At 46.5% G+C, this 12,488-nt stretch overlaps 1 protein-coding gene across 1 annotated transcript in view; it reads left to right on the top strand.

The window, feature by feature from the left end:
- CFAP20DC (CFAP20 domain containing) overlaps positions 1–12,488 on the top strand; it is a 692,474-nt gene that overhangs the window by 350,501 nt on the left and 329,485 nt on the right. The window contains exon 10 of the mRNA XM_073644645.1: positions 1,255–1,435. Coding sequence (XP_073500746.1) covers positions 1,255–1,435 — 181 coding nt within the window. The remainder of the gene's footprint in view (positions 1–1,254; positions 1,436–12,488) is intronic.

Raw genomic sequence — 12,488 nt, 5'->3', positions numbered from 1 at the left:
TATGGAGTCGGTCCCTTTCCAGCTATAACATCTTCCACTCTTCCAAGAAGACTTTCTAAAGGATTTTGGAGTTGTCAGTAGGAATTTTTGTCCATTCATCCATAAGAGCATTTGTGAGGTCAGACCCTGGTGTTGGAGGAGAGGCTGAGCTCACAATCTCTGTTTTTTTTTATCCTAAAGGTGTTAGATGGAGTTTAGCTCAGGACTTTGTGCAGCCGGTCTTGTTGTTCCTCACCAAAATCCCACAACCATGTCTTTATCGACCTCATGCACTGGGCACTTTCATGGGTAACAGAAAAAGGCCTTCCCCAAACAGTTCAAACAAAGCTGTCCAAAATGTCTTGTGCTGAAGCGTTAAGATTTCCCTTCACTGGAACTAACGGCCCAATGCCGACACCTGATAAAAAGCTCATAGCATTATCCCTCCTCCATCAAACTGTACAGCGGGCACAATTTTGTCAGGCGGTAACGTTCTCCTGACATTCACCAAACCAAGACTTCTCCATCAGATGCCAGATAGAGAAGTGTCCATCAGTCACAGTACAGAACACGTTTCCTCCAGAGTCCAGTGGTGGCGGCTTTACATCACTCCATCCGACACTTGGCATTTTGCTTGATGATAAACGGCAGCTGCTCGGCCATGAAGCTCCCAGTGGGGGTGCAGTGTCTGTGCTGATGTTAATTTCAGAGGAGGTTTGGACTCTGCAGTTATGGGGTCAGCGGAGAGTTGGTGACTTTTCTGCCCTCTGCTCCTCAGCACTCTGTGACCTGCTCTGTAACATTACCGGGTCTCCACTTTGTGGAGTTGCTGCGGTTCCTTCCACTTCTCAAAAATATCACTCACAGGTGATGGGGAAGATACTATATAGAAGGGAAGGAATGTCATGAACGGACTTGTTGTACCAGTGGGCCAGATAATATACACTCTGGGCGAGGGGCTAAATGTTATACGCCGGGAGCGAGGGGCCAGATGATATGCTTCGGGGGCAATGGGTCTGAATGACAAGCCTGAATTTAATAATTAAGGTGTGTGTCTCAATACTTTTTTCCATATAGTGCATGTTCTGCTTTCATTGGCATATGTGTGGCCATTCAGGGGTAATTGGCATTGATCACATGCACCACGCACTGGTGGTAGTACTGTATGTATCAGTTTACGACTATGGCCACTTCTCTTACATTAGTTAGGATTTAAGAGATATGTTTCATGAATTTTGCACTTGCTATAAATTTCCTTTTTTATTCTTTACCCAGTCAACAAGGTCAACAAGTAGACACGAGAGGTCCTTACAGCAGTTGACTCAAGAGAAAAGAGTCAGTACCTTGGGACATACGACAGACACAAGGATAATTTCCCCCACACTTCCCAATCCAACGGACCTAAAAAATAAAGAAAATATACAGAACATGAAAAAAAAGGAGCCACAAACTCAAGGTAACTTTAGTAGTCTACCACCCATGGCCTCCTGCCTCCAGTCAGAGAGCGATAGGTTGGAGATCATGGCTGTATATACAGTCATAGCCAGAAGTGTTGGCATCCTTAAAATTGTTCAATAAAATTAAGTATTTCTCCCAGAAAATGATTGCAATTACACATTTTGTTAAACACATGTTTATTTCCATTGTGTATACTGGAACAGCAAAAAAAACAGAGAAAAGAGGCAAATTGGACATAATTTCACACAATAATAAATAAAGACCAAGCTCAACTTATGAAGAAGGGTGCCAGGAATACAACACATGTATCCGTGTAGATAAAGATTCCGGCACACCAAATAATGTAGAAAAGTCTCATATGGGTGATATAAAAGTAGATGCTTTATTTCTCCAACAATAACTGGTTCAAATCGTTGTCAATATAGTTGCCAAACGTTTCAACCCCAACGGGGTTTTCCTCAGGGGCATCAGAAGAGCTAGTTACTACACTCTGTTAAATTTCTGGGTATCCGGCAGGACACGCTAACCCAGAGGTACACAGGCACACTTGCCATATCCTAGAGGAATATCCCCTCGGTCACGACTACTATAATTGTTCACAGCTACTATTGCTGGTAGACACATTTCCCCTACAACAGCAACAACTGGTGCTTTTCATAGTAATTTTTTCCTGAAAGACTCTCAAGTTACGTGGGAAGATCCCCAGAAATTTAGCAGAGTATAGTAACTAGCTCTTCTGATGCCCCTGAGGAAAACCGGTTGGGGTTGAAACGTTGGGCAACTATATTGACAACGATTTGAACCAGTTATTGTTGGAGAAATAAGAGCAACTATATTGACAATGATTTGAACCAGTTATTGTTGGAGAAATAAAGCATCTACTTTTATATCACCCATATGAGACTGTTCTACATTATTTGGTGTGCCGGAATCTTTATCTACACATAATTTCACACAAAACCCCCAAAATTGGCCTGAACAAAATTGTTGGCACCCTCAACTTAATATATGATTGCATGGCTTTTGGAATAAATGACTACAATCAACAAGCTTCTAACACCTCTCAATTAGTGTTGAGCCACCCCCGTAGTGTTCGAGTTCGGTTCGGTTCGTCGAACACCCGTGTGTTCGCCGAACTGTTCGTCGAACACCTTCGAACACCGTTAAAACCAATGGCAGGCAAACAAAAACACATAGAAACACATAGAAAACACCTTCAAAGATGTCCAAAAGCTGACAAACTGCTCAGAAGACACAACTAACACATGGAAAAGTGACAAGTACATATAGTCATGCGAAAAGAAAAGAGGTGGAGGAGTAAAAGGAGGGGGAGACACAGATATAGGCATGTCATGCCCTTCTAAAATCCAAAAAGTGAGAAGCCGACACGTTCAGTCCGCTCCTGCCCGTGCCACCTCCGCGTCGCCGGGTTTGTGCCAGAGCCGCGGTGAACCCTGACGGCCAGCCCCCCTCTCCCAATACTGGTGCCTGTCCGCTGGTGGGTCGAGCGAGCCCCCCTGTGGTGGAGGCAGCTCTAAGCTTTTTAATTTAAATTGTCTCTCTAATTTGAATGAATACACTTTAAATCCATTTACAAGGATCTATTGGAGGGCAAGTCTCATGCCAGCAGCCGCGTAATTCCAGCTCCAGTAGCGTCCACTAAAGCTGCTGCAGTTAAAAAGCTTTTATAAGGATCGAGCTCGGCTGTCCACCGCAAGGCATCCTACTGCCAGTCCCAGCCCCTATGCCTTGGGGTGCCTCCTGATGCTCTTCACTGAGTATCCCGTGGTCCCGAAGCATTTCCTTTGAAAAAATTAAGTGTCCAAACTACAGGTGGTGTAGCTTGCTTAACAGCCGGGATAATCCGCTGACTAGCAGACACTGCTACTAGGCACAAAGTATTTCCTGGGCTAGATGCAGTTAAAAATTTGTAATTAGATACTCTCGTTGGATGCTGAGAAAGCATTCCATAGAGTCTCCTGGCACGCCATATATGATTCTCTTAAAATGCTTGGGGTAGGGGTCTAGGGGACCCTTTTATAGCCAAAATCACGGCCCTGTATCGCAATACGTCACCTAGGCTGAAGATAAATGGAACTGTAGCACCCTGAGGGCTCGGTTGCTACAGAGGTATTGCACCTCACCCAGAGGTGTGATATCTCACTCTCAGGTAAGGATGTAGTGTGGATCAGGACCCGACACCTGCATGCATTACACCACATTGCCGTGGGGCAGGGCGACCAATATGCCCCTGAGATGGGCACGACAGCCCTGTCCCTAGCTGGAGTGGGGGGAGGGAACACTGAGGAAGGGGAACCCTGTAGTGCAGGAGCAGGGAGGAAGCAGTTCCTGGGTGCATTGAGAAGGGAGTATAAAAGGTGGGCACCATCTTAGTTCAGTGCAGAGAAGTCTGAGCAGAAGTGGCAGGGAGCAGGGGCTCTGCATGAGCTCTGCTCCGGAGGCGGGCCTAGTAACAGAGGCCCAGGCCTGGAAGAGGGAGAAGGAAGGAAGAGGAGCGGAGAAAGCTCCAGGAACGAGGAACGAAGGGATCCCAGGGGTGCGGACGGGCGAGTCGCCACCGCACGCCCGAATCCACCTGCGTGGAGGGGTCAGGCCAAAGGGGGAGACCGGTCCCCGAAACTAGTGGAGGCAGGAAACGACCCTCAGCTAGAAACAGGAGGCTGTGACATTTTATGTGGCGCAGCCCCTCGCTACACCCGCTAGGAAGGCACCACATAGGGTCAGGGAAACTGGCGCCAAGTTTACCAAGAGGAGGCCCGAGGCAGCCGGACAGAAGGGTTGGTAAGAAAGGCCAGACAAAGGACACACAAAGGGGGTCCTGTGAAGCGCTCCAAAGTTATCTGGGAGTTGTCTGAGCCCCTCACCTGGTGAGCACAGTACGACGTGGGCAGCCGTTACCTGCAGACGTGGTCTGGATAATAAGAACTGTGAGTAAAGGCCCTGGACTGCATCACTGACTCCGTGTCGTTACTGCTGCTGCCCTGCACCATCACCCCCATCCTCCGCATACACTGCCCTGAGGCTATACTCCTCCCGTGGGGAGTTATGCTACGCTCTGCTGCACCCACAACACCAGCCTCAGCGGTCTGCCCTGGAGCGGCGGTTCACTCTGACCGCAATCCACGGGTGGCGTAGTCGGACATTTAAACATCAAAACCACATAAATAGTTCCGCCACTGGTTTGACCGCCCTGAGCCACGGAACCGGGTCGCCGCCACGGAGACTACAACCACCAGCATCCACCAAAAAGGGTCCGGCTCCGGGTGTCCCAAGGCCCAGGGGGCGCTTCAGAACATTTTCATCACCTTTCACAATCACCAATGGGACAAGGCAGGGATGTTCTCTGTCCCCTCTCTTATACATCCTAGTGACGGAGCACCTGCTCTCATCAATTCGCCATAACCCCAATATTAGGTGGATTGAGGTGGGAGGCACCGAGTACAAGTGCTCTCTATTTGCTGATGATGTCCTAGTATATATCACTCAATCACATATATCCATCCATGCTGTTATGGCTGAAATAGATCACTTTGTTACATGGTCAAATTTTAAAATCAATGCAGCGAAGTCTGAGGCCCTCGATGTCTCCCTCCCCAAATCCATATAGGATTCCATCCAGTCCAACTTTCCCTTTGCCTGTCCCTCACAGGGTATCAAATACTTAGGAATTCCTATTCATAGAGACCTCTCCCATCTATGTTATCTTAATTTTGGGCCCTTTATTGAACAACTCCATACAGACCACGGTTGGCAAGTTAGAATTGTAAGATTCACTACGTGAACCACTGGTGTTTTGTGGAAAAGCACATGTACACTGTGTTCCAAATTATTATGCAAAAAGTGTTTAGGAGTGATAAGGGAAGAATTTGTTTGTTTGTCAGTTAAACTCATTGATGGTGATGTGTGTCAGGGCTCTTTATATCACTGTAAGCAATTGCAGACACCTGTGCTAATTAGTTTGGCAGGTGTGTCCAATGAAAGGCAAGACTACTTAAGAAGGCTCTCTCACATTATTAAGCAGCCTACATTTTCTGCCAAAATGGGAAAGAAAAAGGATGTGTCGGCTGCTGAGAAGCAACAAATTGTGGAGTGTTTAGGTCAAGGCATGACTACAATCAACATTGTGCGATGATCAGGATGAAGTGTCTTGGCAATCAAGAAGTATGTAGCTGATTCACAGTACACACGTGTGCGTGCTGATAAGGGCAAATTGAGGACTCTCTCCTACAGGCAATTACGTCAGGTTGAAAGAGCAGCGGCAAAAAAGCCTTGTCATAGCAGCAGACAAGTTTTTGAAGCTGCTGGTGCCTCCAACGTCCCCCGAACAACAAGATGCAGGGTCCTTCAGAGGTTTGCAGCTGTGCATACGCCATCCTGTCGACCTCCTCTATCCACTTCACACAAGCAGAAACGGCTCCAGTGGGCCAAACATTACATGAAGACTGATTTCAAAACTGTTTTGTTCACGGATGAGTGCCGTGCAGCGCTCGATGGTCCAGATGGATGGAGTGGAGGATGGCTGGTTGATGGACACCCCACGCAAACACGGCTACAGCGCCAACAAGGAGGAGGTGGAGTAATGTTTTGGGCTGGAATCATGGGGAGAGAGATTGTCGGCCCCTTTAGGATCCCTGAAGGCGCTAAAGATGAACTCCATAATGTATGTGGATTTTCTCAAACAGCACTTCCTGCCATGGTTCAAGAAGAAGAACCGTGTATTTCACAGCAAGATCATTTTTTTGCATGATAATGCACCATCTCATGCTGCACATAAAACATCTGCATCTCTGGCTGATTTTGGGCATAAAAGGGGACAAACTTATGGTGTGACCCCCATGCTCCCCTGACCTCTACCCCATTCAGAACCTTTGGAGCATCATTAAAAGGAGTGTCTATGATGGCGGGAGGCAGTTCACATCTAAGCAACAGCTCTGGGAGGGTATTCTGTCCTCATGCAAAACAATTGAAGCAGAAACCATCCAAAACCACCTGACAAATTCAATGGACGAGAGAGTTCAGAAGCTCCTTTCGAACAAGGGGTCCTATGTGAAAATGTAACATCACCTAGAATAAAGTTTTGAGTTGAAAACTGTTTGATTTCAGTTTCTAACAACCTGCTAATGCTTATAATTTCAAAAATGACCATTTTTTTGGTCTTTATTAAAATGAAAAGGTTGATCGAAAAGTTTGGGGGATCTAAGAGTGTGGCAACCCAGTAGTCATGATTACTTCGAATTCTGACAATATGAGGGTCATGCTGCAGGTAGTGCAGCAAGAAGGCACTTATGTGTCTTGCGCATCTCGGAGCCCCAAAATTATTTTCCGGGCTAGATGCAGCTAAAAATTATTATTAATTTTAAATCTGGTGAAGCTTTAGTATAGATGGCCTAATAGGATCAGTGCTGCACACTGCTACAAAGCCCAAATTATTTTCCAGTCAAGATACAGATAAACATGATTAGTAATTTTAAATCTGGTGGAGCTTATTATAGATGGCCTAATAGAATCAGTGCTGCACACTGCTACAAAGCCCAAATTATTTTCCAGCCAAGATACAGATAAACATGATTAGTAATTTGAAAGCTTAAAACGGTTGGTAGGGTGATTTTAACCAATCATCAAGCTTTTACTCTCCCCAGGATGACACAGGGGTAGAAAAGTCGTTTCGGATCCATGATTTGTTCATCTTTATGAACGTGAGTCTGTCTACATTATCAGTGGAGAGCCGCGTGCGCTTATCTGTCAGCACACCACCAGCAGCGCTGAACACACGTTCAGACAGAACGCTGGCTGCGGGGCATGACAAGATCTCCAAGGCGTAAGTGGCTAGCTCCGGCCATTTATCCAGATTGGAAGCCCAAAAAGAGCAAGGGTCCAGTGACACAGTCGTGGCTTCAATGTTTACTTGGAGATACTCCTGTACCATCGTCTCTAGGCGTTGACTATGTGTCAGACTTCTTGTCTCCTGTGGCCTTGCAAAGGATGGGCTAAAAAAGTGGTGAAATGATTCCGCAAAATTGATGTTACCAGCAGATACTGTGGTTCTGTTACGGTTTGAGTGCTGAACACTTGACGGTCCCACGGTTGGCAAGTTGGAACTGTGAGATTCACTACGTGCACCACTGGTATTTTGTGGAAAAGCACATGTAAGATTCTGCAACAGTCTCTGCTGATACTCCTGCATGCGTGCATCCCTTTCTATGGCAGGAATAATTTCTGCAAATTTACTTTTGTACCGGGGATCTAACAGTGTGGCAACCCAGTAGTCAGGATTATTTCTAATTCTCACAATTCGAGGGTCATGTTGCAGGTAGTGCAGCAAGAAGGCACTCATGTGTGTTGCGCATCCAGGAGCACCAAGTCCCTGTTGTGTTGGTGGCGAGGTAACAATCATGCTTCCTTCCTCTGTCCTCTCCCCCCAACCTCGCACAACAGAAATGTGATCAAGGTCTCCCTCATCTGATGAGTCTTCCATCAGTTCGTCCTCCACTTCTTCCTGGGCTCCTGCACCTTCCTCACTAGTTTGGCTGCTACCATGCGCCCTGGTAAAACCATCTCCCCCACCCTCACATGCCTGCCGCCTTGGTGCTGCCGACCGTCTGGACCTTGCAGATGTTAGCCCTTCCGCATACAACTCCTCCTCCTCTACTTCCTCCACCTCCTCTTGTGCCACCACCTGACTCCGAATTCTGTTTAACATGTGCTCCAGCATGTAAACCACCGGAATAGTTATGCTGATAATGGCATCGTCATCACTAAACATCTTCGTCGCCATTTCAAAACTGTGCAGAAGGGTGCATAGGTCCCTGATCTGAGACCACTCCTCCAGCGTGATTTGCCCCACCTCTGGATCTCGTTGGCCCAGGCTATACGTCAGAACGTATTGCACCAGGGCTTGTCGGTGCTGCCACAGTCGCTGCAACATGTGCAGAGTTGAATTCCACCGGGTAGGCACATCGCATTTTAGCCGGTGAAGTGGCAGGCCCAACGACTTCTGTAGAGATGTAAGTCGCTGAGCTGCGGGATGCGAACGGCGGAAGTGAGCACACAGCGACCGTGCCCTCTGCAGAAGGCCATCTAGTCTGGGATAGTGGGCTAAAAATTGCTGGACAACCAGGTTCAACACGTGAGCCATACAAGGCACGTGTGTGACATTGCCCCGGCGAAGGGCCGCACCCAGGTTTGCAGCATTGTCGCACACGGCCTTCCCTGGTTTCAGGTCCAGTGGAGACAACCATTCATGAAATTGGTTCTCCAGAGCTGACCACAACTCCTCAGCTGTGTGACTCACATTTCCCAGACATTTCAATGTAAAAACCGCCTGATGACGTTGAGCCCTACTGCCAGCATAGTAAGGAGGTGTGCAGGATCCCTTCTGCGCAGTTAGAAAGCTTGTGGCATGACCAGACAGGCTTTGGGTGCAGGTGGAAGACCGAGAGGAGGTTGAGGAGGCAGAAGCAGTGGAGGAACTTTGACATAAAGAGGATTGACGCACAACTCGTGGGGACGGCAAGACTTGGACAGCAGCCCCTTGTCCTGCTGTCACCATAGTTACCCAGTGCCCAGTCAGCGACATGTAACGCCCCTGTCCATGCCTGCTCGTCCAAGTGTCTGTGGTGAAATGCACCCTGTCACACACAGAGTTTCTCAAAGAAGCGGTGATGTTGTGTGCGACATGCTGGTGGAGCGCAGGCACACCTTTCTTTGAGAAGTAGTGCCGACTGGGCATCTGGTACTGGGGCACTGCGACGGACATAAGGTCTCGAAAATCCTCTGTGTCCACCAGGCGGAAAGGCAGCATTTCTGTAGCCAAGAGCTTGCAGATGGTGAAATTCAACCTCTTAGCTTTCTCATGGCTAGGAGGAAATGGTCTTTTACTTGTCCACATCTGAGGGACCGAGGGCTGGCTATTGTGCTTAGACGGGGTTGATAAGGGTGTCCCCGGCAAACTGCCGGTCTGTGAGGAAGATGCAGGCGGACATGTTAGGTTGCCTTGATCCAAAGGTGGTGCTATCGATGTCGGACAGCGCTCAACACCAGCTGGTGTTACCACCTCCAAAGAAAATGATGACCTGCCAATCACGCTGGCTGTTGCGGGTAAAGAGGTGGCAGGTCTGCGCCCCAAAACAGGTGTGACTGCTGTCCCCCCAGTCACAGAGGATGAAGAGGCCGCGGATGCACAAGATATGGCAGACGGTGGTTGGCCCGGCCGGCTAGGCCGCATTGTAGCACACTGAGCTTCCCACTGCAACTTATGCTTCATGTCCATGTGCCGGTTCATGCATGAAGTACTCAAACTATGTATTTTTTGGCCTCTACTTAGCTTTTGCTGACAAATGTTACAGATAACACGAGTTGGGTCATCTTTATCGATCTGAAAAAATGCCCAGGCTATGCAAGGCTTAGCACCCATGCGACCTGAAGAGCCACCACGATGAGAGGCAGAGTTGTGTTTGAGGATGCAGTTGTTGACGTGCTTCCAGTACTACGTCTCTGTCCAGGAAGGCGCAACCTGACCTCGTCATCACTAGAGATGAGCGTTGTTCTACTCGAACTGTTCGCCAATCTCAAATTCGAGCTGTTTTGGGCGGTGTTCGAGCCGTTCGGCGAACACGAACAATTTGAGAAAAATTCGGCTGTTCGAGGTTATGTTCGATAACTGTTCGTGCACCAAAATCATAACTGGATTTTTTCTCAGTAATGATGAAAATTAATGTTAATACGCAGTTTGAGTGTACAGCGGGGTCGGGGGAGGGGCAGGGGATGGATCTCTGCAGGAACAATGAAGATCTCCATTTTTTTTTCTCTTTCCCGCATTTACAGTGGGGAGGTGCAATCTGTCAGCCTATCAGCAGCGCACACACGGAGCGAAGTGCTTTTTTTCACACAAGCAAGGGCATGTGTCATTGGCAGTGTATGTCACATGTCCTTGCCCTATAAGACCAAGCCATTTTCCCCGTCGCCACCATTTTCTCACTGCTGCAGCTGCGTGTTAGACGGCACCGCTGTTGCTGTGTGCGCTATACCTTGTTAATTTCAAGCCAATTTTCGCACAAATATACAGATAGCTTGGGAGTAGGGAATAGTTGTGATTGCAGTCCTTTTAAGGACTAGGTTACAGCATTTCCTACGACTTTTATCAGGCAGGTCTGTGCTCTTAAATAGATAGGTTGTGGGAGTAAAGACTAATTGTAATTGGAGTCCTTTTCAGGACTAGGTTACATCAGTTCCTATCAGTTTTTGCCAGGCAGGTCTGTGCCAGTGCTGTGCAAGTTTTTTTCACAGCATTTGGCTGAATCTAGCAAAGCTAATCCTTTTTGGCCTATTGCAGAGTGTGTTAGTCAGTGGAGTAGCCTATCTGTGTTGCAAGATATACCACCTGTGTATAGAATACCAATTTTTTTACTGCACCTAGTGAAGTAAAATCTTTTGGGCATAGCATCATTCTATTAGTCCATCTATACTGACCTCCATCAGGTTGCAAACTGAATCTAATTTTTTTCTGCATCTAGCTCTGAAAAAATATTTGGCCTTCTAGCAGTGTGTGGGACTTGTTCTATTAGTCCACCTATACTGACCTCCATCAGGTTGCAAACTGAATATATTTTTTTCTGCATCTACCTCTGAAAAAATATTGGGCTTCTAGCTGTGTGTGGGACTTGTTGTATTAGTGCATCTATACTGACCTCCATCAGGTTGCAAACTGAATATATTTTTTTCTGCATCTACCTCTGAAAAAATATTGGGCTTCTAGCTGTGTGTGGGTCTTGTTCTATTAATCCATCTATACTGACCTCCATCAGGTTGCAAATTGAATATAATTTTTTTCTGCATCTAGCTCTGAAAAAATATTTGGCCTTCTAGTAGTGTGTCGGACTTTCTCTATTAGTCCATCTATACTGACCTCCATCAGGTTGCAAATTAAAAATAAGTTTTATCTGCATCTACAGTACCTCTGAAAAAATATTTGGGCTTCTAGCTGTGTGTGGGACTTGTTGTATTAGTCCATCTATACTGACCTCCATCAGGTTGCAAACTGAATATATTTTTTTCTGCATCTACCTCTGAAAAAATATTGGGCTTCTAGCTGTGTGTGAATCTTGTTCTATTAATCCATCTATACAGACCTCCATCAGGTTGCAAACTGAATATAATTTTTTTCTGCATCTACCTCTGAAAAAATATTGGGCTTCTAGCTGTGTGTGGGACTTGTTGTATTAGTCCATCTATACTGACCTCCATCAGGTTGCAAACTGAATATATTTTTTTCTACATCTACCTCTGAAAAAATATTGGGCTTCTAGCTGTGTGTGGGACTTGTTCTATTAATCCATCTATACAGACCTCCATCAGGTTGCAAACTGAATATATTTTTTTCTGCATCTACCTCTGAAAAAATATTGGGCTTCTAGCTGTGTGTGGGACTTGTTCTATTAATCCATCAATACTGACCTCCATCAGGTTGCAAACTGAATATATTTTTTTCTGCATCTACCTCTGAAAAAATATTGGGCTTTTAGCTGTGTGTGGGACTTGTTGTATTAGTCCATCTATACTGACCTCCATCAGGTTGCAAATTGAATATAATTTTTTTCTGCATCTAACCCAGCCAATAGTTTTGGCCTAATACCACAGTTTGGCCACTCAGCTCTGCTCGGTTACCATCCATTGTTTTTTTGTGCAAACAACTCCAGAGTTGTGAATTAGTTAACCACCAAAATGAGTGGAAAAAGGCCTGCTGCTGGTGGAAAGGGGAATAGGCGTGTTGGGAAGGGGAAAAAAGGTTGTGTCCGTGGGGTAGGTGTTAAAGCAACAGTAACATCTGCAGAAGAAAGACCATCTTCCAGCCAAACTAAAATGTCTACTTCTTTTAGCGGACAATGTGATAAGATCCCTTTCTTACGTCCACGCCAATCGCTACAAATTCCAGATGAGACACAAAAACAGCAGGTGCTTCAACGGATATCAAGTGCTCCTTTAAGTGGGCTCTCCTCCACATCAACTTCAACATCACAAATACTCCAGTCCTC

The sequence above is a fragment of the Phyllobates terribilis genome, unplaced genomic scaffold (genome assembly GCF_046119375.1).
Source record: "Phyllobates terribilis strain yellow unplaced genomic scaffold, ASM4611937v1 Scaffold_8__6_contigs__length_399053987, whole genome shotgun sequence".
NCBI classification, from domain to species: domain Eukaryota; kingdom Metazoa; phylum Chordata; class Amphibia; order Anura; family Dendrobatidae; genus Phyllobates; species Phyllobates terribilis.
The sequence above is the reverse complement of the archived record's forward strand: the minus strand, read 5'-3'. Positions and strand labels throughout refer to the sequence as shown.